Source organism: Prinia subflava, chromosome 4 (genome assembly GCF_021018805.1).
Source record: "Prinia subflava isolate CZ2003 ecotype Zambia chromosome 4, Cam_Psub_1.2, whole genome shotgun sequence".
Lineage (NCBI taxonomy): Eukaryota > Metazoa > Chordata > Aves > Passeriformes > Cisticolidae > Prinia > Prinia subflava.
The window spans coordinates 38592969-38619823 of NC_086250.1; the positions used below are offsets into that span (position 1 = coordinate 38592969).

General features: G+C 36.5%; 1 protein-coding gene across 1 annotated transcript in view; it reads right to left on the minus strand.

The window, feature by feature from the left end:
• Positions 1 to 4931: 4931 nt before the first annotated feature.
• The window catches only part of CNOT2 (CCR4-NOT transcription complex subunit 2), an 87749-nt gene continuing 65825 nt past the window's right edge, over positions 4932 to 26855 (minus strand). Inside the window, exons 4-15 of the mRNA XM_063396474.1 lie at positions 25485 to 25632; positions 24711 to 24893; positions 22198 to 22277; positions 20970 to 21095; positions 18363 to 18487; positions 16733 to 16853; positions 16465 to 16621; positions 14718 to 14779; positions 14572 to 14621; positions 13693 to 13793; positions 12972 to 13116; positions 4932 to 6071 (exon numbers count right to left, since the gene is read on the minus strand). Of these exons, the coding sequence (XP_063252544.1) occupies positions 5985 to 6071; positions 12972 to 13116; positions 13693 to 13793; positions 14572 to 14621; positions 14718 to 14779; positions 16465 to 16621; positions 16733 to 16853; positions 18363 to 18487; positions 20970 to 21095; positions 22198 to 22277; positions 24711 to 24893; positions 25485 to 25632 (1385 nt within the window). The 3' untranslated portion in view covers positions 4932 to 5984. The remainder of the gene's footprint in view (positions 6072 to 12971; positions 13117 to 13692; positions 13794 to 14571; positions 14622 to 14717; positions 14780 to 16464; positions 16622 to 16732; positions 16854 to 18362; positions 18488 to 20969; positions 21096 to 22197; positions 22278 to 24710; positions 24894 to 25484; positions 25633 to 26855) is intronic.

The following is a 26855-nucleotide window of genomic DNA, read 5'->3' on the forward strand; positions in this document are numbered from 1 at the left end:
CCACACTCCTCTCAGGCTAGCTGCTTTGCAGTAGCCTGCCCTGCTTATCAAAGGGTTTCTGGAAAAGTATACCAGCTCTGAGCCCAGGACTATGGGTTTTTTACTTATGTGTTTATACTAGAAACTGAACTCCTCTTGCTTAGTCCTTGGCTCTGTTCATCCATTTCCATCATCAGGTTTTGCTGCCAGCATTTGTGGTGACAGCAGTCTCTAATGGTGGAGGCTTGTTGCATAGAGTTTTCATAATATAAAAAACACAATTATAATCAGGTGGATTGAACATCTGAAAGGGAAGCTCCAGCTCTGCTTTTTCAGTGTAAATGAGCTGTAGCTTCTTTCTGTCTTACCTCCTGAACAGCTGGCCTTCCATACTTGGTTCAACTCCCTGCAATCCCTTGTACATAAAGTGCTGTCAGACGGAAATTAAGGTAACAGCTCACTGGGTGACAGAGCAACCTTGAGTTAGTCCTCCTGTGTGCATCCAATCCCTACATCATCCACAGCTGGGGAGGTGCCAAAGCTGTATTTTAACTGGGAACGGTCCTTAGCATTCACCAGGTGATCTCACAGATTTTGAACTTCTGCACAAATGACTTGGTCAGCACTCAAAGTCTATTTGGATCACTTGGCAGTGAAAAATGATCATCAATGCCTGATGATTGTAGCAGAGTAAAGGGGGTCTGTTGTGAAGATTTTAGCTGTGCTGTCACCTGCTGATGGCAGGAGTGAGGATTCTGGCTCCGGACCTCGGGCTGCACCAGGAGCCACCAGGGCTGAGAAAGCTGGCACAGCAAGTTCAGTGTCTGTGTGAAAATCTCAACAGCAGAAGAACAGGTTGCTGCCTGCTCTTTTGGGCCCTTCCCTGCCCCACAGCCAAGGGACAGCCTTACCTGTGGCCAACTGCAGCTGACCCACCTGGTATGGCCAGTGCTGAGGACACCTCTGCCTTGGTCAGGCACCCGGAGGCTGGGCAGCCACGGTGCAGCTCTGCCACCACACGCACCCAGGCCGCTCATCGGGACGGGGCTCACACCCCCCTGCTTCCCTGCCAAGCCTAGTGCTGGTCCTTGGCATGCCGACTGCCCCTCTTCCAGGCAAGTGCCAGTAATGAACTACATTTTCCAAAATCAAATGTCTACATAAACAACAGAATGCCTCTTAAAAATCAGTACTGTGATGCCTACCAGAAAGTAAACCGGCCTTCTAAGGGAAGAGAGATCTCTGGAACAACCAAACCAACCATTTAGTTGAGAATAAGAGCTTCGAGGACACCGAAGGGTTTCCACAGAGGTTCATCAATGCCTGCACCACAGCAGCTTTGGGACACCTGCCTGCCTTTCGCTCCTCATCAGGACTGTTTACAGCTGATGCAGAATGGTCCAGCCATGAAAACTGGCTACTTCACTGGATTGTTTGCTAAACCAGAGGGAGCTCATAAAGGTGATTTTACAGAAAATTATTTTGGTCATTTCAACGGTAAAAATTTGACATATAGCCACATATATTGGCTCATTAATACCAAGAAGACAATATGAAATGCAAATGAGAAACTGAAGCCTAGAAAAATAATACACAAACTTAGTTAGCGCTGCTAATCCAGAAGTAGGCTGAATCAGTCAAAACTATTGTTCAATGTGCTTTAACATTATTTTCAAAAAAATAAAGTTTACTTCTAACAGTAAAGTGGTTTTAAGTGGTAAAGCTACTGAAACAATTAAAGCCAAAATTTCAAAGCAAGTTATCCAGCTGCATTTCCTCAGGCCTTTTTAATGTACTGGAAACTTTCAGATTTATGGAAAGGAGAGCATGCATGCTTATCATAGAGAAACAAAAACCTAATTCATATACTATATATAAAAATAAAAGCATCAGTTGTCAATCCAGACTAACTTCTTAGTCCAATCTGCATTACCAGAGTTCAACTTCTACTAGCATTAATTTTGGGCAGTGGCAAATTTTAAGGGACACAATGAAAAGGTATTTGAAAACCAAGCACACTGAAATACGGCTTTAATAGCAATTGTTATATTTAGGATCTCAAACCAAAAGCACTATCTAGCTATCCCATGCTTAGAATGGCAGCTGTGTTTAGAGGCTTTTCTTAAATGTGACAGATAGCAACTTTCCCTTTTTGTTTCATTCAATGTCTAGCCACGGAAGTATTTTCAATTGGAAGTTACCAGGTATTTGGGAGGTGGGAGGGGGAAAGGGGGAAATTTCTTTTAGGTGACTAGTAACTTTAATCAGTATAATTTAAAAGATGGACAGCCTTCTTCCATAGCCATGGCCCTCTAGGAGCCACTCAGGACCAGGCTGATGGCCCCATAGACCTGTTTCCCAGCCTAGGTCATGCCAAAGAATGTTTCTGGTCTCTCCATGGTCAACAGAAACAGTTCCTTAAGACTGCAAAAATCTCGGCTCTGACTACAATACACAAATCTGTATTGGGGTACATTCTCCCTTTTTTCATGGAAACTGTGAAATGGAAACAGACAAGTACAAGAAGTACTGGCTTGGGGGCAGAGAGGATTTCAGACACAAGATGCAGCCAAGTGATGTGATCATAAATCTTTGTAGTGTAGAAATGTCACAGCCATGAGGGAGTGGTGTGGTCAGTCCTGAACCCTGACACAAGTGCAGCTGACACTTCATTGAAGGTCAGAGTCATGTGAAAAATATTTTTACCCATGTATTTGCAGGTTTCCCGTGAATTACTTGGGTCCTCAATTACATTAATTAAGCCTATGAAGGTTCTCATGTGCTTATGTATTTGTGGTACCAGGCACTAAGGCGGAGGAGATTGAGTCCTGGGCAGTTTTTTTGGTTCATTTTTAAACACCCCAGGGGAGCATCCTTAACCCTTTCCTCCATGACTCTCTGCTACCCATGATTTTTCTACAAGCAGGGTGGTTTGAGTAACAATTGTTAAATACGAAGTGTTTTCTACAATATCAGGTGTAATCAAATCAGTGAAACTGATGTTAACCCTGGAAGCTGAAGGCAGTGGATTTGCAGAGAAAGTGGAGCTAACTATTGAATAAAGCTTTGTAAACAATATGGAACAAGGACTGTGAGAGCATGTTGGACGGGCCAGAAATAGGAATACTTCTACTTCCTTCCAAGAACACTGGGTTTTCTACTCAGAACTTACCTTGCAACATTGTTGTACAAAACCAGTTATGGGGAAAAACACCCATCTCAAATAAAGGTATTTCAAAACCAGCATTCTAGTATCTCCCATTTATAGTGTTAGTGGAATGTAAAAACATATTAAATAAGCCTCAGACCTTAACTGCCAGTCTGAAAGTCTACAGGGCAAATCAATCACCCATTTGCCACATGAGTAAGGGCTGAGGTTTTCTTCCTTTCAGTAAAAAAACGCAGTTATGTTCTTTTTTTTCAGTTTTTAAAATTAATATGGTATCACTTAAGAAGTGGTTTCAATCTTACACCTTGTTTTCTGTTTATATCTGTTTCTCTTGTTTCAACCCAGAGTGTAATATGAAATTAAGTCACAGATTTTAAAGTCTCCATATATGCTTATTTAATTGGTAAACGAGAGCCAGACTTCTTCCACCTCGAAGGAGCAAAGCACCAGTTCCATGCTCACATGTGACAAGTTTCCCAAAATCAGGCATTTCACATCTTTGAAAGTCTGGGTAGTTGAATACAATTGTATCATCAAGTATTATTTAGGAGAACTTAGGTTCCCGATTTCAGCTTAATTGGTTTTAAAGTGTCATAGGTATTTAGTATTTTAATGTAATTGATCTTGCTTCCTTTACCGTATGTTGGTAATTTCCATGAACGTGAGAAATAACATTTGATTTGAAGAAGGAAATACCACTACAGGAATCCTTACCAGAAAAAAAAAAAAAAAAAAAGATCACCTCTGACAGTAAAAAATGTAACATTAATTGTGGAGTGAACAACATGCTTTTTGAAAGTTATTGATGTTAAAATTTACAAATTTATGTTTGGATAATCAAATATAAGTTTGAATCTGCTTTGGTTTGAGAAAAAGAAAAGGCTACCATCTTTTTCAGCTGTGTTAGTCATATGGATTATAATCATTCTCTTCTTTCAGGCTGGGAAAACTTTGCTTTAATAATAGAAAAAAAATATAATCAACAGGCTTATATTTTTATGTTTACCATCTTAAAATAGATATTAAAAAAAGTTCAGAATTTAAAATTCGCCATACACCTGATACAGAACCACAGCAAGGCCACTAATGGTTCGATTTCCAAGCATAATTCAATACATGCAAACAAGCCGCTTTTGCACTACACAGAAAAGTGGGTCAAAATGGAAAAACAAAATCCCAGGATTCACTAACATGTCTTTTCTTGCTTTGGTAATTTCAGGTACTTTTCAATGATCTGCATCACCAGAGGCAACTCAATGAGAAGTGGCAATCATACCTAGAGTAAGAAAACCATCCCAACAGTTCAGGTCTGTCTTTCTCCATTCAGAACAGTTACAGTGTTCAGAACCAGTCTATATTCACATTTATTTGCATCTGGAAGGCCAAGTAATAGCGATCACCAAATGAAATGTATTTCTGTTTTAAGTGGGAAAACATCAACATGGAACTAAGCTGTGATCAGTTCTAACCCAAGCTTCTCCCAAGTGACGAATTCTCGAAGCATCTTTCTATCATTTGATATGGTACCCACCCATCTTTCTAAAAATTATTTGCTATTACAGAAAGGGGATCTGAAACCAAGGTTAACCAAAGTTTTTGGTCGTGGAAACTTTACTGTGGAAAAGAATATGAAATTCTCATAAATTTACTTGTCAGCAGCAAAAAGACTCTTCAAGTGTCTTAACCACTGTACAGCTTGATAGTTTTAATACTTCAATTTTTTTTCCATTTTTCATTGTTGAAGAAATAATTTCACAATCTCAAATCAAAGTCAACACTGCAGTGAGGAGAGCTTTTCTACTTTATTACAAAGAGAAGAAGCCTTTATGTGGTCAGAAAATACAAGATTGATCTTTTTTTTTTCTCTTCCTATGAAACGCTGCTGTTCAAACAGCCAGAGTGAATTGTCTCAGTTCACTTCTTTAAGTCCCATCACATTCACTTGGGTATGGATGTCCTTGGCTGCTGAAAATCTGGCCCTTTAGTGCACAGGGCGACAAAGTAGTCCCCTGACCAGCAGTTCCAGAATGTCCCGTTTTCATATATTGCATCCATGCACACCTCCTAAAAATGAGGTACAGCAGGGCAAACATTTTCCAAAATAGATGTCATATATATAATATATACACATTCGTACATACATACCTTTATTCATGTGATGTCCAAAAATTTAAAAAAAATGTACACATTTATTACAAAATCGTAACAAAGACTGGACAGTGTTTTGCTCATTCTGGAAAGATGAAGCTCAGTAATACACAACTCTGGAAACTAACCAGAGACTGTGGCAATATCTTTCTTCTAAACAGTCAGATATTCTTGCATTAAGCTTGGCGAAAACTGCCTTTCAAAAACAGAAGGGGAAGTAAAATGAAGGAAGCAAACCTTGCTCATCTTTCCAAATGAAATACGAGAAGGATCTTCACATAAAAATGCACAAACATTTTTTATTACCAATAGTGCTACAATGAACAATGCAAATTTTGTTGTCTAATTTTTTGTCTTTTTTCTTTTTTTTTGTTTTTACATTTTGGAAAACTAAGTGGTAAACTTTTGTCAGTGTACTCGCTTGTCTTTACAGACCCAAGCTTGTCTGCTGGCAAAAAAGGAAACAAAAACAGAAATTCAGACCCTGCTCAAACTAAAGAAAAACAATTACAAATTTAGTTGTTGGGCAGCACATAATTAGTAAGGCAGGACCTCAAATGGTGACCCTTCGCATGAGCCAATTGCCAGATCCTCAAGGAATTAAAACCAGGATGCCTGAGCCACATCAGTTCTGCAGTTATGTTGAGTATTGTGCTGAGACAGCCATACCCCAAGAAAAGGGAAGTCTTTAGAAGGCTTGCTGAGCAGGGTTGTAGTTGAAGGTTGATGGCAGATGAGGCCTTTCTTCTAATTTGTCATATTCCAGGTGGAACTCCTACAGTTAAAGAAAAGAAAAAAAAGACAAATCCAAATAAAACAATGTATCATTTACCTGTCAAGACCTGGTATATTAGCCATACTTAAAAAGCATAAATACAGAGGAGATCAAGTTCTAACTTATTCTAAGGCAAAACCACATGACTTTGCTATCCTGAATTTCATATTTTAAAGAGAAAAAAAGCAATAAATTACAACAATTCTAAGCCATTACACCTGCAACACGTAGACTCTCCTATTCTTTTGAATGCCACATGACCCTCAGAACCCTTGTTATAATCTCAAACAATTTTATATATGCACATACAAAAGCCACGAATACACAATCACAGCATGAGCTGAATTACAAACAAAAGCTGTCTTTCAACATGTCAGGAGTCCAGAGGCTTATTCTGGATGAACTAAAGTTTGGGAATATTTTTGTGTCACACTACCACACCAAATAGCTTCCTGATGCACCAGGGGAGGTTCAGGCTGGACATCAGGGAGGTGTTCAAGAAACAACTGGACTTAGTGCAAAGGTCTGTTTGACATGGTAGTGGTCAGTAAAAGGCTGGATTTGATCTTAGAGGTCTTTTCTAACCTAAATGATTCTGTCAAAATGTCCAGGTACAAAGTACTGAGACCCACTTAAGCCAAAATTTATCTAAATATTCCTCCACATTTCATACTCATATTCAAGCCCTAGACCCATCAAACCTGAAATCTTACATTTTCAGACCCTTTCAGCAGTTTAACTATGTCTCATCCCTATTTTATCTTCATTCAAGAAACAGGGTAAGCAGCTGTTCTTTAGGGGTACTTCCTGGTAATTCAACAACAACTTTGGACATGCACAGTAATTTATTTTATCTAACCTGGTGGAGAACCTCAGCAGAACATCATCTGTATCTGCAAAGCAAACTTAGCCCACTATTTTCACACAGAGATGAAAACACGTAAGTAATTAAGAGATTATTTCAGAACACTCTATAAAGTGATTAAATAGTATAATATTTCAGTACATGTAAATATGTACTAAATTAATGCAAGAACAAAAATAAAATCTAGGAAATTCAACTCTCAGACGTCTCTTCTTTTAAGGCAAAACAAGGTCCATTTAGCATAGAAAGAACATTCAGCATGGTAAGGAAAAAAAGTAGTGGAAAATGTGAAGCATTCTGTACTCCCCTGAGAATACTGTCCCTAAAACCGGAAAACCCTAGCAAAGCCTATATGAGGTTACAGCCATCTGCACTGAAATGCTGCACATCTGCTTCACTTCTAGTTCCCAGCTCTCTACTCCAACCAAAGTTTTTTTTTTTAGTTGTTTTTTTTTTGTTTTTTTTTTTTTTTTGGCTGGTTGGTTTTGGGGGGGTTGTTTATTTATTTATTTATGTGGTGTGTTTGTTTGGACTTTTTTAGGTCATATATACTCAAGTGAATTGCTTCTGGCATTCAAAAAAAAACCCCCTGCATGCCAGTTGGTGTACATTCTCCTTTTGTGCAGATACACACGTGCTGAGCCTGAAGAGATGCTGCTCCCCCTTGGGTGAGAAGCAAGATCAAGGGGTGCAAGTCCACACATGCACTTTGGTGTCAAAGGCTGGGTTAGGTTGGTTGGATCTTAGGGGGCCTACAGGAAGGGTGCAGAGGGACTTTTTGCAAGGGCACACAGTGATATGGGGGAGCGGCTTTAAGCTGAAGAAGGGCAGCAATTAGATCGAGTATTAGAAATAAATTGCTTACTATGAGGGTGGCAAGACACTGGAACAGGCTCCCCAGAGAGGCTGTGGCTATGCTATCCCTGGAAGGGTTTAGGAGCAGGTTGGATGGGGCTTTGAGCAACCTGGTCTAGTGGAAAGTGTTCATGTTCATGGTACTGGGGTTGAACTAGATGGTCTTCCATGTTTCTTCCAACCCAAACCATTCTATGATTCCATGATCTCCAGTAATTCTGCAGTCATTTTATAATAGAAAAGATGCCACTCAAGCTTCCTCTACCTTTCATGGCTGTCAAAGTTTCTATCTTGTACATTATCATGGAAGGGCCTGCAGACACTATCAATCTATGTTCAGCTTCAATCAGTTAACTGAACTTCCACAAGCTCTGAAATGCCTTCAAAATTACCCATAGAAAATTGCTAATTAAACTGGTAAGATACAGTAAGTATCAGAAACCAGACAGTATCAGTATCCTAAAAAAGGAGTTTTCCAAACTGAAGGTGGTTGTGAGCCTCTACTGGCAATGGGAGCTGCAAACAAGGTGTCTGGAATAAATGCGTAGGGGACTGAGCAATCCTTTGTGTCCCACAAACTGGAAGTCCCTCCTTCAGAAGGAGTATGTTTCCCTATCAAATTTTCTCTAGAAGTAGGTGAGTTCATACTTCAAACTGTCACTGTTAAAATAAACAGGCTTAAAACAGCCTTCTTGATTTGCATCCCAGGGTCAGTGAAGCTCAAATTCAATATTCAGTAGCACATATGAACACCTGAAGCTCTGACAATACCTCAAAAAGAATTCATTGACTAGTATTTCTGGAAACTAAAAACCAATTATTTATTATACAGGGGAAAAATACTTACATTACAGGTATACTTTATGTTTATGCTTTTGTCACTGCAGTCTAGGATGTCAACAGCAGCAGTGGCATTATTTAACACAAACAGATATAACTAAGATGTAAAAAAAATTCCATTTATCCATTGATAAATGTGTTAAATTGCTTTCTTTTCCATGTGGAGGTAATAATTAAAATTTAAATACTCTTTATTAACCAGGAATAACGAATACTGAATGTGTGTGAAAACTTACAGCATGTGTGACACTAAATAAACTGTTCTGTGCAAAGAAGATAACCACTTCTCATGTCATCCTGAACACTTGCTTTGATAGCAGTGCTACATCAGTCTGTACATGTATAAACAGTAACAGGCAAAGAGACTTAAGGTAGGAGAGGATTGCTTAGGATGATCCATAGCAGTTATGGAGTAAAACTAAACAAAACAAAACAAAAAAGGCACAATAGGTAGCATCCTACCTATAGCATCCTGAGGACAAAGTATTCTTGATTGTGTAAGTCCATGAGAGCAAAGGTTAGAAATCCAATGGCTAGCTTAAAAATTCCAAATGGACTTCAAAAGTAGCATTTAAACTGACTTAAAGATGGATATAAAGACCCACTTTAGGGGCTGAGCTGAAATACTGTGGCACATCTTTACTGGAATAATAAATTTAACTTTCTAGTAATTATGAAACTATTTCAATTAATACTGATCTTGACAGGATGGGGAATAATTTTATCTAGACAGCAACTCTGACAAGCAAATAAAAATTTAATTTTCTCTCCCATAAAGAACTCCATGTTTGTAATGTAAAAAGGTTTTATAATCTTAAATTAATTCTCGTTACTGAAAAGTAACAAGGAGAAATTCAAGCAGCTTACTTCAGACAACTTAAGTCAGGATTTCAGTACATATGCAGATGTAGAAAGCACTTTTGGTGTCAGAGTTACTTCCCTTCCTCTCTCATGTCTCCTCAACAACAGCAAACTATAGGCAAAACCTCAGTGAAAAATAATCAGTGTCTTTACCTCAGCATACTTTCCACATACCCTAGGATGAAAAACCATGTAACAAACATCTGTAATGAGAATTTTTCTGCGTTTACTTTGCATTTAAGGTGATTTTGAAGTTTATAATTCATATATTTTTCACTTTTTACTACCATGTCTCAAAACAGAACAAATTTGATTTTATTTCCTAATACTTTAGAAATTCTTAATATTCAGCTAGTTTGTTGAATTTCCTTCTTCAGCCTATTATCTATTAAGAATATAAAAGTAGAGCCTATAGTTTAATAAAAAAGGATAAATATATTATTTGATTTTTCTTGAAAAAAGTTATTCAGCCTTTTTTACTTTTGTTAAAGCCAATCCAGAACTCTAAATCTACTGAATCACAACTGGTTTATGTTTTTACAAATTTAAGTCTTAGGATTTAGTCACGTTATCTAAAGTAAACGGCTGTATTTCACTGCAGCATATTTCACACTGCAGTATAACTTAAAATAGGGACAATAAATATGTATGCTTATAAAGCAAAATACACTACATCTGCACAACACATTAGAGTATGTGCTGCCCTGTATTTGAGCATATACACTAGAACAAGAACCAAACTTATAAAATACCTTGAAAAATAATTGAATATGCACATATGAGACAGTAATTTACGAGCAAGTATTCCTGTAAGCCTGCTTCAAGAAAGGACTAGTGAAACTGTTAAGCAGCAATTACTGTTGTGGCCTTCTGAGGAACTGATATTCCCAGCATCCACTAATAATGTAACAGTTATAATAAGAGATTGAAATTTATCAGAACTCTTTTTTTTTCAGCTCCTTACAGGTCTAATTTCCTGAAATATTTATTAACTACTTCTGCATTTGTTAGAAAAAAATTACTTGGCCATACTTTTCCTTGCATCCAAAGCAACACAGTGTTATCATATATTGCTGTTCTTGTTAGGGTGAGTCTGTGTTAGTCTTCCTCAGAGGAAATGTTCACTCCAGAAATTAATACCAGAGGTAACAACTCTACCAACGAAAGCTAAGATCACACAACAAGCACCTAAGTTCTTATTTATCAAAAGTGAAAATGTCACAGAATTATTTCTAGTACACAACTCCTTTTTTATGCAATAAAATCTCAATTTTTCCTAAGTCATTCTCTAGCTTCCTGTGACCAATGCTCCATTTGCCTGCTCAAAGTTAAATAAAATTTTCAAAATAATATTCCAGTTCAATTTTTTACATGATAGAATACACAAGCCTCGAAGAAAATATATTACTGCTTCTTATGGACAATGAGGGGGAATAAATAAAATAATCACATTCCTTGTTGCAATACCACTGCAAGTGCAAAACTTTAAAAAATACTATCCCTCTCTTTACTAGCTATCAATTGCTTCTTAATGTTGGGGGAATTACTTTCAGCATGTAAATAAAAAGAACAGAATCTCTGTAGATCTTGTGAAAAACCATTCAAAGAACAGTAGTGTTCCTGTCTCTCCAGTATCTCAGAAATGCCTAGCAGGAGGATGGAGTGTACATCACTCAAGCACTGGATGCTGAGTTTCAGAATAGCATTCAGGATTCCAAACAGAGACAATACTGTCTTAAAAAGTAATGCTAAGCATGAACTAGCAGCTGCATACATTTACTACAGGTAGAAAAAAAGAGACACTGAAGAGGTTACTATCCTTATACAATGGGCACCGCTTCCTCCTAGTAAAAATAAATGCTGTGTGCCCACACAAGCTAAAACCACAATTCCATTGATATGTGAAACTACATGAGGCCTGTTGCTCGTAAATAAATGAAACACGTTCAGTTGACTCCAGAAAAGAAATCTATCCTTTCAAAAGGTAATTACTACCCCTCTGATGTTCTTAGGCAATAATGAAATAGCTTTTCAGCTATTTCATTATTGCCTAAGCATATAAACAGCATCTTGGGGAACCTAAGGAAGGTATGCCATGCAGCAAATGAATAATTCAAGTAGAAACAAAAACTTTCCTTTATTTGGGTTCTCTTTTTGAGGAGTGGTGCTTTGTTTACAAGTTTTGGAATTACCTTGCACTTAGGAAAAACCATAAATGCAGGGCTTGCCATTAAAACTCAGTTACAGATTCTTGGGTTTTCCTGTGGCAGCAGAGGCAACAAGTCACATCTGCACTTGAACTAAAGAATCTTCCATATCCTTCAGGGCAGCCAGAATGTGAATTACTGAGGGGAGTTTGCACAAACTGTGCAAAATTGCTGGGTGGAGGGAGTGGGGGAGGAAATAAAAATAGAATGTATCTAGTTAATGTCTAGATGGCAAACTGCTGTATAGACAAAGGAGGACGCTGAACTCTATTCTCCTTGAAATGGATGTTTACACATCAACAGACACGTAACTATGTCATGCAATGTTCCATAATCTCCAAGTGTATAGATACAACTTGCCCAGAGAAATGAAACACCTTTTCAGCAAACAATTCATAAGTTGGGTTTCAGGTGAAAAGATTTCTTATTCTATGGAATACCTAAGCACATGGAACCACAAAATATAGTTACAACGTGCGGGAATCACATCTATTGAGTTCAAGGCTTCAAGGTTAATCTGATTTGATCTGTTGTTTTTTAGAGAAAAGAAGAGTGTGATACAGTATCTACAGATGATCTGACATAGAACATTATTGACACTATTAATGGACAAAATGGGATAAATGGATTGTGACAGCTAGGAAGGGAAATAGCTATATAGCTTTCTGGTTTTTTAATGCTTCTTGGTCTACAGTATAGAAAACAAGCATCATGGAAATATGCCTCCTCCTTAGAAAAAGTTATTTATTTAAAAGATCTCTCATTTTCAAACAATAGAGGGTGGAATTCCTAACTATGGTTAAGGAGAGCGGGTACCCAAAAACCAAAAACGCATTCCCTGCACCCGTCCCACATCCATTTTAAATTTCTAACTGAGGTTGTGATAGCATCCTAATAATTTTCTAAAGCAAAGTCATAAAATGTTTGCAAGTACAACTTCCAAAATGTCAAATAATGCTTTTCATTTTTCAACTCTATGAAGGGAAGAGCTGTGGGAAGAGCTTTCAATTTTAACAAAACTTTTAAAAGAAGCCTTATGTCCTTCTAACTCCCAAAGAAAACTAGAAATAAGAGACAGCTCCTTATTTTCCACAAGCAAGTCAGTGTTTCAGACAATCTTTTTTCTCTCAGACATCAGAAATTAAGGTAACGAACCTGAATAACAGGAGATTAAAAAGTTTGAGACTTTTGTGAAGATTTTTGTGTTTTACTCGTCTTTGTAAAGTACATGGCTGACAGACCTAAAATATCTACACAAGGGAAAAGAGATACCTTAGCTACTTTCCTCCAGTTAAGACAGTCAAAGAAGTAATATGTTCCCCTCTCGTACGTATTGGTTTTCATGGTTGGCTCCATGCCGGGTGCCCTGGTGATCCATACTCGCTCTTCTTTGTGGTATCTCCAATCCCGGTTAAATCTTTCATTTGTAATAGAAAGGAAAAGTCAGTGTTAGTTATCTGAAATCGTCTTAATAAACTAACTTCAAAGGTTTCAGTCACAACTGTACAATGCATTCAAATCCCAAACGAAATTTCTACGACATGGTTAAACCTGTGATTCCACACCTCTTCCATACAGTTATTACACCGCAAACTAAAACACATGATTTTGAAACTTCAAATCTGGTAGGTTCTAACAACAAACTTTTTTAATGAGTATTTACTGGTTCTTATTTTGTTGATGACAGGTAAGTTACACATTCAGTAATGACTGGCACCTGCCATTTGTTCCACAGTGCTTCACAGTGCAAAATACATGAGATGGGCTTTTGATTTCTACTATACAAATGTAAAAAACTGTACAAAATGACACCAAGATTGGAGGAGGTATTTAGAAAAAAGATTTACAGTTCAAGACTGACTAAGCTTCTCGCTTTCAATGTCTAAGTTGTTTGGGTGTTCCGTTTTTTGGGCTTTGTTTTTTTTTAACAGCTGCCATTTCATTATTGCAATAGATTAACTCATATAAGACTGACAAAATAGTTTGAACGTACAGCTCTACTGCTGCTAATAGCTGTAATACATCTCCTCCATTCATGTAATAGAGATAAAACAGGAGATCTTCTCCATATCGGCCAAGTTTTATTGCAGCCAGCTGCAAAAGATTGAAGAAAACGAGGATGAAAAATCACAATAGATAAATGTTTTAAAACACACTACCCCACTTAACACAAGGATACATCAGAACTTCCATCCTTCCATTCTAAGTGTGTTGAAAATGATATTCCAATAAAACACGAGTAATAATTATTAAACCAATCAACTTCTCTTCACTTTTAGTTAACTTTTCCAAGTAAAGGACACAACGGAAAAATACAGATGTAACAAACTGGCAAGAATTTTCTCCCTGTATCTGTGTATTCCCATCTGCTTACTTTATTAGAAAAAAACCCCAAAAAAACTTCTGCATGTATATGCTCCCTTCACACCCTACTAAAATTTCTTGTGCTATTTTCCAATGATCCCTACAAACAGTTGAAAGAAAATGTATCTCAAAAAATCCCTTTTCATCTAGTATGGAATGCAACAGATGAATGAAAACACGATTCTGAGCTTATCTCAAGAAGAAATACCTCCATTTAATTTGCCATTTGAATTATATCACAAAAAACTTCAACTTCACATGAAGTACAAACTCTTAAAAACATACTGTGCTTTTTAGCTATTCTTTTGCATGCCCGTTCTCTTTTTGTAAGACATAATGGGTGCTTGATGAGTCCAATCAGCCTGTTAACACAACACTGCCTCTACAAAAACTGAGGACATGCACAAAACGGACTGATTCTGAACATTACCTATCTGAAAGAAAATCTAGAAAATTACTGGTAATAAATTAACAAAAAATGCACGCACACACACACACACGTACTCACCTTATCCCTAATGTGAATGTTAGTTAAGTATTCAGATGGAACATGGAAGTCTAAAAAAGAATCGGAATTGATGCAACTATTAAGACATGTAAATGAATATAATTTGCAAATATTAATATTGAGTTTAATAGTTATTTCTCTCTTACCTATGTCTTGAGGTCGACAAGGTGATGATGCCCACGGGGATGCAAATTTTGGATAAAGATTTCTGAAGAAAAAAGAAAAGCATACATTTATAAAAATTAAACTCCAAGCCAACCAACCAAAAACACCCTCCATAAACAATTTCACAAGCCTAAAAGCTGTATCACACAACCAAATCCCTAGCTGGGGTGAGAAGAAAGAAGGAAACTTTCCTAAAGCAGTTACATTTATTAATTTTCAATATGCAGGGCAGGGTTGCATATAAACTGCCATGGGAAACTACAGAGTCAAGATTTCCTTTTAAATTTATCTTTCCTTCAAGTTAGGTGCCAGAGGTCCCAACATTTTTCAGGTATCCAGTGTTATTATGCGGGGTTTAAATTTAACTAGGAATAGTTGTCACAAGCCTAGTGTGTTCTGATTTATTAGCCTATAATTTAAAAGCGGAGGAAAAATTTATACTGGCAGATTGCTTTTTAAAACTAACCAGTGAAGATTTTACACTTCTTCAAAACAGGAGCTAGAAACCACTAGCAATATATACAGAATTCTAAAATTTTGTTTCTAAAAGAACATTTATTGTGCTAAGTTTTTATGTCAGACAGTATTTTTACCAACTAAGCTACCACACAGGGAAAAAAAATTTGCCTTTTCATATGTTTTAGTTTTTCAAACAACAATCCACAGAGCAAGTGAAGAACATTTACTATAAGGAAAGATGGCAGGCCAGACACTGAGGTCTGCACAGGCTGCTTGCAAAGCTTTTCTGCAGCATAAAGTAAAATCAACTTTATAGTACAGGAACTGTCTGCATCAAATGTTAACCCTATCCTCTCCATCCAAGAACCTAATTACACTATATGCAGTAATTAAATACTAAAAATACAGTTATTTACAGCACAACTGATAAGAAAAGCAAAAGAATAAGGAGCCGCTTTTCCTGTGCTTGATATCCACATTCATCAAGCTTCCTTGATTACATGCAGCTCCATATAAATTTATGAAAGATGGAAACTATGTGTGTATGCTGTCTGGTCTTTGTTTTTTTAATACAGTAAGTGCAAACCTTAAAATACATATACTACTCTGTCTATAAGGCTAACACTATATAAATCTGTGACGAAACAAAAAGGTGTGAGATTTTCAGCTGAAAGTCAGAGCATCAGAAATTATTTTTTTCTCACAATTGTGATCACCTAAAAGACACCAGTTTTGTTCAAACTGATCTGAGTTCCTTCTGTAACTAGTGGAAAAAGAGAGGCATCCTGGGTTGGCTGGTTATCCACCTAACCTGTTCACTTAGGTAAACTGAGTCACTGGACATTAACTGTAAAACCACACCTTCATTTAAACTAATCCTCAGTGCAGCCTAACACTGCAGGTGTTCTGTTCATTATTACACTATATAAATCTAATTTATCCCCAAACTGCTAAGAGTTAAGTGTCAATATCCCCAAGGAATATTATTATTAGAAAAGGAATGTACATATTACATTTATAAACAAAATACTGTCAATTCCTTGAAGAAAGTCCTAAAGAAGTTAAGAGAATAAGCAAAGCCACTAGGTTTATTGAAAGCTTGCCCTGAAGCATAATTCTCTTTGTTACGAACATTTTACTTTACAGTCATTACATTTTCAAATTTTATTTGGCAAACCAGCTTGTGGGTTTGATAGTCAAGTGAACGGACTATGAATGACAGCGTAATAAAACCAACAGTTTAGATAGGATTAAACCCCGGAAACTTACTCAGGAGAGTTGAGATTGAGACCTAGTGTTGTTAAATCACTTCCTAATGCAAGATGTACCATTCCTGGATCTGTCTCTGCTGCCCTGATGAATGTTAACAAGCCAATCATTCCAAACTGGTCCGTCACCATCCCTTGAGGAATGTTGGTAACCCGACCTGGGCAAGAAGAACAAATTAATTTTTTCCTTTTAAGAAGTGGAGGAATCAACAAGGTCATCTAAATGCCTATCAAAACTTTTAAAACAGAAAAAGTGGAATGACACATACCATCAGGCAACACCTGGATCCCTTTTTTCTGCTGGTTGTTGTTTTGCGTAGTTGAACTTTTATCTCCAGGAAACTTGGGCCCATCTGTGCTGGATGATGTTTTGCCTGATGTACTCAAATTCTATTAAAATAATTTGCAGAGTTGGTATGAAAATGAACCAAAATGGAAATGCTTATTGACCGTATCTTTTCAGTCAAGCACTCTAAGCCAGTACATCAAGTCCAATAAAATGGCATCAAGCTGAAGCCCCTGAGTTCTGTTGACAAACCTTACATACTATTTACCTTTTTCAAAAGTATACTTGTCATACAGGACTACTATTAATAGGCTAAAAGCTTGCAGTCTAAAAGAATAAACTTATTTTGCATTTGAATTGGAATACACAGTGAAATTCCAAGTGCCTGTGACTAGAGGTTCTTTTGAACTTACCACATCATGGATTTTCCCTACAGTCTCACTCCTGCATAACACTCCATGACACAGTAACAGATAATATTCAAGCCAATTTCAGGTGCAAGCAACATACAATTGGCACATTTGCAGCTGTCAGGAAATATGTAAACACTATGTCTGATATAAACATTCTGCCAGACTATGGCTGGCAAGAAAAATGACTATGCTCCAGGAACCTATATACTCACAAAATGTATTGCCATATGTATAATTTCTTACTCTTTAATATTCTTTATAACAAGTCTACAGTTATACAATTAATCACATTTACTCTCTCTCCTTACTGTATACAGTACTAACTGTATCAGAACATTTTTCTCATGACAGACTCACCCACAACACTTGGGGGCCAGACTTCCTTAGTCCTTTTTTTTGAACAGTTCACTTTTAAGTTCTTACATGAGTTTGTAGTCATGTCTACTACTTATTCACCAGTATTTATGCCACAGTCATTAACATTTTTTGCAATTAGAAGTAATAAAACAATCAGAAAATAGAACATTTTGTCAAATCCTGTAGGAAAGTGTCCTCTACCATATACATTTTATTTACTTTTCGTTTGCATAAAATAGCATTTTTATTACAAAGCTTTCAGAATAAACAATGAGGAAAAGCTCATAATCTTATGCTCTAAACTACATATCTATTGTGCAGTAATTATACTAATACTTAAGATATAAAGCACCTCACTAGTATACAGTATAGTCATCAATGCTCACTATTAAAAGAGGTTGTTCCCCCTGAATTCACATCTCCATTAACCATTTTACCTTAAAGCGATATTGTACCACCTAACTTTTAAAGGACTGGACAACTTCGAAGAAAAACCTTATAATGTGTAAATTACTACTACTGATGAGAGGCATCAGAACCAAAAAAATGAGCTACAATTGATAGAAAAAAATATTACAAATTGCAAAATTAAAAAGTATTATCAATTCTCAAGAGTAAGTTTTGACATGTTCAAGAAGGGTGACTGTTTGGACCAAAAACCTTGCTGAGAAATTTCATTTACATAGCTACATTTCAAATGTTGCTTATACAAAATCTCTCATTAATTTAGAGGGGCAAATTTGAAAATCTCTTATTACAAATATGATTACTGACCATTTTAAAATACAAACATCAAAAGAAGTATGAACACTAAAAATAAGAGAAGATTTAAGGTTTTCTTACAGATTTATTGTCATCATTACTCGATGTTGGATCTTTGTAGCTGGAGCCTGGTAATGCTGGAAAATCTTCATTGTGTATTGAAAAGTCCTGGGACTGCTCACTTGCTGGTTTTGTTACCATTCCAACTATCAAAATGAAAGCAAGAATAACATTAAATGACTGCTAAGTTAGAAAAATTTCTTCTGCTGATCTTGCTTACTGTCCATTTTCATTAGCACAACCTGTATAGCGATGACTTAAGAAACAGGTAAAGCAAAACAAAGCATATTCATTCAAAACACCCACACATATTAGACTAAAGCCTCTTATTTGTGAGCTGAGAAACACTCCAGGTTATATTCACAGACACATCCACTGCACCTGTTTCACACATTTAAGTAATCAAATAATCTTTACAGGCATTGTTAAAGCTGTATTTAGGTAAATCCACTGATGAAGGATGTACTGCTTTTAAAAGTGTAATACATTTTTTTCTCTATCCCCTAAGTGCATGAAGAATTTTTTTTGCATAACCTCTTCAGAGGTACGTATTCTCAAAGGACAACCAGCTAACTTGCAGCAGAACATGTCAACAATGAAATACTTGCCTGTAACATAAAAATGACTACTAGTTTCAGTACCAAAACGAAAAACATTTAGCCTGCAACTCCCAGTGCTCTGGCCTTTATTTAAAAAAAAAAGCAGCCCAGTCACATTGGAATATGGATTCTGACAACTGACCTGGAACTTCTTTTTTAATGGCAGTTGAAACCAAACCAAAAAAGCCATCACACCACACACCCAAGGGTGACTAGACTTTACTGAGACATAATACAGTGATTTGGTTGCAAAGAACACTGCACTAGAGGAAGAGAAGTCAGAAGGAAGTCTAGGTCCTGCTTTTTGAAGATTCTTAGTAGATGGATAGGATTAAAATGGTTCAGTAGATGACAACATATGACTTTCTCCACTGTTCTGGAATTAGAGATCAAAGTTCCTTTATTTAAGAAAAAATGCCAACACTGAGTTTATCTTGTTTCTGCTGTTCTGCCTTTTCATCCAGAGTTATTACAATTTCTTCCACTGGATGAATAAAATTGATAATGAATTAACTTTAATGGATACTCTTATTCCATCTTAAAGTTATTTGAAGTATAATTTTCCTGAATAACTAAGCATGAGGAAAGCAAGCCTCTGCTCTGTTTCAAACCTTATCTTTCTTGTCCACAACCAAAAGCGTTCTCTACATTTTGTGCTGGAAGACAACATCCAATGTATTTCACATTTTAGTTTTTTGGATTGTTTCTACCTCCATACACATCTGCTGCACTAAGCAGATGCTCAGGGTAGCTCTTCAGAGAACTTTTATTTTGTGGTTTATCATGCAGTCACGCAAACAGCTATGCTAGCACCAAAATGGGGAAATGGTGTAAGCACAAGAGCAATTACAGATATTTTCATGCTGCAGTGCTGTTTAACACTGAATTCAGGCTCCGTGCTGGAAGTACATCTGTGTGACTCTCCCTATCTTCTATCAGTTTTTCACATACTGTCTTCTTTTTTCAGAGCTGGAACTAGCCATTCAATGTTGGACACAATCTTACATAAGCCCCTAGCTGTATTAAGTCTCCACTCATGCTTGGTGTGAGTTTTGAGTGTCTTTATCTGGGGAAGTCACTTTTTTCCTGTGTTTAACAATTCAGTTTAACAAGTTTAACTCTTTTTCACAGCTATCTTATGCAGACGGACCTGGTTATGCCAAATCTATGAGGCTATTTGCTCTTGATAATGTGGTATCTATTTTGTCCAATTAAAGTTGGAGCTATCTCTGAAAAACACTAGTGTTTCACAGTTAGAAAACACTAGGTTATTTTTGGTTCAAAACTAGACAAGTGGCACAAAAATAGCTTAGTTATTAAGGCAACTTTTCACAGTAGCTGATGCAACATGTGTAACAAAATCTACTAAAGCAGTAGCAAAAAGAAAGTTTTGTGCCTCACCCTAAGCTTACCTGAATTTTTTCAAGACCCAAATAATAAGATTCGTATCCACCTAAAGGTTTTTCCATTTATTACTTTTTAACCTGCACAGCAAGAATTGTATGACACATATGTGGAATCCGAGTGATAGTAATTTATGTTTGCAGGCTATTTTTTGAAATCTGATGTTCATCATAAGGGTGACACTGAACAGTACAACAGCAAATACTATCAATAAACAGCAAAAGTTTACAGTATGTTTACAGGTTAAGACTTTTTACACAGTAACACCTCTACTAATAAAGTACTATTCCTGTAATTTGCTACTCAGACATCAAAAGCTCTTGTGTACATGCAATTTGAATAAAACCTATTACCTAGGAAATTTCTAGAGTGAGCAGGCTCAGAGCAATCATACCATACAGACCAAAAATCCCAACAATCCTACTGACAGTAAAACTAAAACAGATGAGTTCTAATACTTCTGAAAGGGAGTCTCCAATCACAGGTATCAATTATTCATTTCTAAAAATGAATCTTAGCAGCTCACATGTCTGGCATCTTTGAAAAGAGGTATTGACTTACACACCAAAAGCTGAATCAAGCAAACTTCATTTCATTCAAAGAGCTTTCAAAAGTATGGTCTTACCATAGGGTGCCCTTCCAGCTAAAGGGTTTATTAATGGAGTTGGATTGCCACTTCCTTCCCTTCTGTTTCTGTCTGCTAGTGCTGGAAAATCTGAGAGGTCCAGTCCTGTCACATTTTCACTTCCATCTACAATAAAAACAGGAATTTTTAACTCCCTTATGTATTTTTTTCAAAGGCTTCATTATGAGCAAGATAAATGTAAGACATATTTTCTTTCAAGTTGATACTGTTTCTCATTCTGTAATTACTACAAATAACCACAGCCTTTGTGTTACAAGACTACCCTAAAGAGCATCAGCATGTTTGAAGTTTGCTCTCAAACGACAGCTAGTCAACAGCATTTAGTAAGGTCTACTCCTCTTGAATTAAAAGACTGTATGCGTAAAATACAGGCAAAGCTGTCAAAATTACAGCTCTAGAATGGGCATTTAAATTTGTTTAAAATCTGTTTTAAAGTAGAAGATCAAGAAGAAATTTGAGAGAATAACCCATATTAGCGGCAGCATCAAAGAGCTCTATTGTCCTTAGACAAGGTAAGATAAAGCTGAAGCAGCTGAAAAGCCAATGCAGTGCAAGTTACATGGGAACACTTTTTGATTTGCAGCAGGAAATGCTAGATAGGTGAGGCCAGAGCCGCAGCTCTATAAAAATGTCACAATGTCCTAGGGAATGCCCAAACGCTTCCACTGCTGTGACATCACCAGCACCTCAGGTTGCTTCATATACGCAGCCACATACGGAAACATCAGCACACAAACATCAACCTAAATCATTTATGGACAAAGGTATTTTCCCCTCTCTAGCTCATTAAATTCAGGTGAAGAAGTAATTCCTGGAGAAAAATCACAACTTAAACAACTGACTGAAAGGATCACATGACAAACCAGCTGTTCAGGAGTTTGAGATTTAAGAAAAATGCTTTCCCACTGCTTTTACATACCTAATGTTTTCACAGAATATGGGTAAACCTTTTCTTTTCCAATACCCTTTTCAAATTCAAGAGCTGTTTTGCTTTTCTAACTAAATAAGTATAATCTATAGGCACATGATGTACAGCAAATATACTACAGAACTACTCCCACTTTGTCTTCAAGTGGAGAGAAGTTTCTTTGGAACATCTGAAAATTATTAAAAAGTTGCACTCCAACAGAAAAATGTATTTTTAATTAGACTTATTAAAAAAAATCCTACTGTAGTTTAAGGTCAATATTAAAGAGAGTAAACTCACCCGTTCCATTAAAAATGTTACTTGATAAGGAGTTATTCATTCCAAATGCCTGATTCCTGTTCATCCCAAATCCAGACATACTGTGAAAAAAATCCAGGAAGTCAGACAAAAGGATATACATACTTTGTATTTCTAGTTGAAGATATTAAGGGGGAAAAATTGAAATTATTTCCCACCTAAGCGACCCATATTAGCCTAAACCTGGTTTTAATTATTTTCTGAAAACACTGAGCAGCAGCAACAGGCACTGCTCAATCAGGTCAAGTGGAATGACTTCAAAATAGCTTAGTTTTTTTAATAGCCATTGTGTATTAAGACATCTCTCAACAAGTTATGACTAAGATGATCACTACTCAATAATTTCATATACAAAAATGAAGCAGCATTTAAATGCAGTAGTTAAAAGTCAAATGTAATCCATTCATTGGCAGGTGGGAAGCTGGATCATGAAAATGCCCAAATTTGTCATGACTCATTTATAAGCTGAACAGTTACGGTGTACAATCGTGACCATGTACAAATGGCACTACTGCGAGCAGAGAGATGGTCTCTCTCACACAAGGACGGGAGCTGAAGTTTCTTATAGTCAAGCAAAAGTGTTTGAAAACATCTAAATATCATACAGGACTACTCTGCTTGCACAGACAATTTCACAAATAATCCGTTTCATCCTGTGGGAGCTGGATATGTTGAGAGTCCCAAAGGTAGGACCTCAGCTGAGTGAAATTCTGAATGTCTGCCCTGCAGGAAATCACAACATCCACCTTTCCCCTGTAACAGGATAGAAGCTGCTGATTTGGAAGTTTCCATGAACAGAAATATGAAATGGTTCCCTATGCAAACTTTTTACAGTTACAAATCTGAAATAGTTAACTCTAATTTGAAATGCCTTCAAATGTTTCATGTTCAAAAACCTAACCTAAAAACTTTCATTGCTCCAACTAAGCAACTATTCAGAAAATGCTTCTTGAAAGTCATGTAATTCATGCACCTAACAAGTAAAAGCCATAAATTCTTTTCCCCAAGAGTAATTTCAAAATTCTGTTGAACAACTCAATTAGTCATTTGATATGTACTACTATTAAACCTCCTTGGGTTAATAAACTGGGGAATAAGAGCCAGTCATTGTTTGAGGTATTTCCTTCACAATTTTTAAAACTTGTAGCTTACTGAAAGTAAGAAATGCAAACAGTAAAAGATGAGCATTTTAATTCAAATGTTCCTACACACAGGGATTTCATTATCTACCCTACAGCTGAATGATATCTAAACAAGTACTTTGTCTACGTGTATCAATATCCAATATCATTGTTCTCTACACAGAGTTTTTAAGTATATTACTATTTCATCTGTATGTGATATCAAATTTCAAAAATACTTTAAAATATTTATTTTATTTTCAAAAATACTTTAAAATATTAAAGTAATTTAAAATATTTTAAAATTATCAGCTCTACTTGCCACTAGACAGGATAGAAAAGGCAAATTCTATATAGTCAGAGGCAAGATACGAAGACTTTTTATGCTTCAGGACCACAAACTGCTATTAGTGGATCACTATTTGCTGTGCTTGAGAACAGTATCTGTACGCCTATATTAGTGTGAAATTATGAAACTAAACAATCTGATTAAGATTCAGATAACTGTTAGTCTTCACTTTCCTTTATCTATTTTGTGAAATACTAGATGGTTTAGAGGTGGCACCTGACTACCATGAGTTTGTTGTGAAAAATGCCATTTATCACATTTGTGCTGTGTCTAATAGTCACTCCTCTAAGGAAGGGCCTGAAGGAAGAAAAAGGACTTAACAGGGAACACAGAGATCATGAGGTAATGGAACCAAGCTTCAAAAGCAGTCAGCCATGCTAAGCTGTGACTACACACATTAACTAATTAGAACTAAGACAGTGCTTATTACAAGTTTATCAATATGAATGAAGCATAAACACAGCACAATAACACAGTTAAAGCCTAATGATTTATGATGTTAGTATCCTTCCCAGAGTTAGAAAAAGAGAAGAAGCAACTGAGAAAACTTTGGCATCCAAATGAGTACTAAATCCTTAAAAAACCGGGAAGCCACTGTTCTCTGTATCATTCTAGAATTAAAAGAAGTAAAATACCAGATCCTTACTGTGTCTGAATCAGTTTACTAGTCTTCCAGAATAACTATCATGTTTTTAAATTTTGCCTTACTTCTTCCCAAAGTCCTAGATGAACAATTTTAAAACAGATACATATGCTGAAAATTCAGGGCATGTTTCAAAAATAAACTTGGGAATACATGAGAAACATCACATACTTTAAAGTGGACACAGCAGAAACTCAATAGTCAGAAAGAGAGCTTAAAAGCTGCAAAGACCTTATAAGAATATTACATGGAGCTTCAAAGTTTATTTCCCAGACATGAGTACACAAGGCAGGTTTCAAGATTTATTCCAAAGGATAAAAATTACATTTCCAGAACAGCATGTCTACTGCTGTACAGAGATGGTTCAACTAAAGAGCCTTACCTGTTCACAGTAAAAGGTTGTCGAGAGGGTTGCTGCTTTGGCATACATATTATGCTTGGAGAGCTTCTGTTGGGGCTGCCTAACCCTGAACTGCTCATGCTGTTTGTCCTGCTGGGAATTCCAATGCCCTGACCAACCTGGGAGTGGTTCATCATATTCCTAGGATTCATAGGCAATATCCCCCTGAAAGAGAAAAACCATCCACAGAGATGAATCTGGACAACAGTATTTGGCTTCTCATTTAGATTACTAATGCAGGATGGACTCCGAGTTGTTACAACTTAATTTGTGCTTAGTGACCAAACAGTGTGTTTGGATTATTCTCTATAATTAATGCAGTTCTGGATTTCTTCGGAAATACCAAATGACCCATTACATGCTAATCAAGTTCTTCATCAGGTTATATAAATACCAAAGTATTATACATATGAAAAGGTGTTACAGCTCTTTTCTAATGAGCACCTTAGACCTATTATCTTCATATTCTTATGCAGTGTACAACATCCTAGCAAAATTTTAACTGTACAATCAAATAACAACCTCTTACATTCTGAAGCAGAATTTGCCAGCAATTTGTCCTTTACATACAAAAATAAAATACTGTCTTACAGTAAATCCTTACTTTTTAATGGTATTATTTCCCTAACACAGGCAGTGGTCCATAGAAACTACTTTTCCTCTTTTTTAATTTATCAGATTGTAAAATATGCAGACCATTTAACAAGAGCTGTGCTGAAAGAGACAATGGCAGAAATATCGGCTGTTGATAAATACCTGCTCGGAGATGGAGGCGTGTGAAGTGACATTGTTGGTACCCCTGTTGTTGGCGTTACGTGGCTCGGTAACTGAGTGCCTTGTGATAAGCTGCGATTTAACTGAGGGGTATTGTTGCTCATTCCCCTCATTGGAAGGCCTAGTGCACCTATTGAAAAAAAATTCACAGGGGTGGAGATACAGAGCAATCAGGAACAAGGTCTTCTCCATCGGGTACAGATGGAAACAATTTATGCTGACAGTGTACAAAAAGGTGTAAAGACTGAAGGAAAGTGCAGTGAAAAAACGAAGTCCTATCCTAAGTTTGGATAGTAGACACTCAATTATCAAATTTAGCTCCATTTCTGTTTAACTTTAGAAAGGCTCTTTAAGGAATTTCTCTGAAGTCACAAAATTTTGTTTCCTTTGAGACATATACTGTAGATGAAGGGTTGAATTTTGAGTTTTTCAATAACGACATGAAAATCTACAAATTATCTCAAAAGTATTTTAGGAAAATCAGAACTGCACTCAAGAAATATGCTAATTACTTTTGAATAAATAAGTACATATTTGACCAGTATTTAGAATACTGATTTGCCTTGCTAAAAATTAAGCAAATCTCTGATAAAAAAAGAAAGTGATGGATTTTTAATTAACAATAACACTGGTTTTACAACAACAAAAGCAACATTTGAGGCCAATTCTCTCTCTACAGTTCATGTTGCTTCTTTATGGCAATAGTACTTCAGCATCTGTGATCAAGTTTGACCTTATTAGAAAAGAAAGCAAGCAAAATTTTAACAGCCCTCTATTAGCATTTTAAAAACATACAGAATGGTTTTAACAACGTGATCGAAAGTATTTTCTACACATACAACTGTGTGTGACAGAATAAAGCAAGCACTTCAGTGAGATAAAAAACTAAATTACTTTAACTGGGAACAGCAGAAAATAATTAAGTTACTGTCCTGTCTCAAAGTGTCCAAAAACATAATAAAGTTTTTCATCATTCTCACATCACTTTTCTGCGTTCAAGAAGTTTCAGAATTATGTTCAAAGACAAGAAAATGTCATTTAGTGCAATATGGCAATAAATAACAAACTTAGCATTATAAAAAATGATGGCTGTGACAGTTCCTATTGCTTTGGCATGAGGCTGCTGAGGCAGACTGACAGAACTCAAAACCTTATCTTGCAGACCAAACAAAAGAAAATTTTGATGGATCAGCATTCTTCCATGGTAGAACGCCCCAGCAGAAGAGCTGAATATGCAAATGTATGATGTGGTTAAATACTAAGAATGTGAAGAACAGACACAGCATATGCTCAAATTATTACCATGGACAAGGTCTGAAGAAATCTCCCAGTCATTCAGCTTTTACACTATAA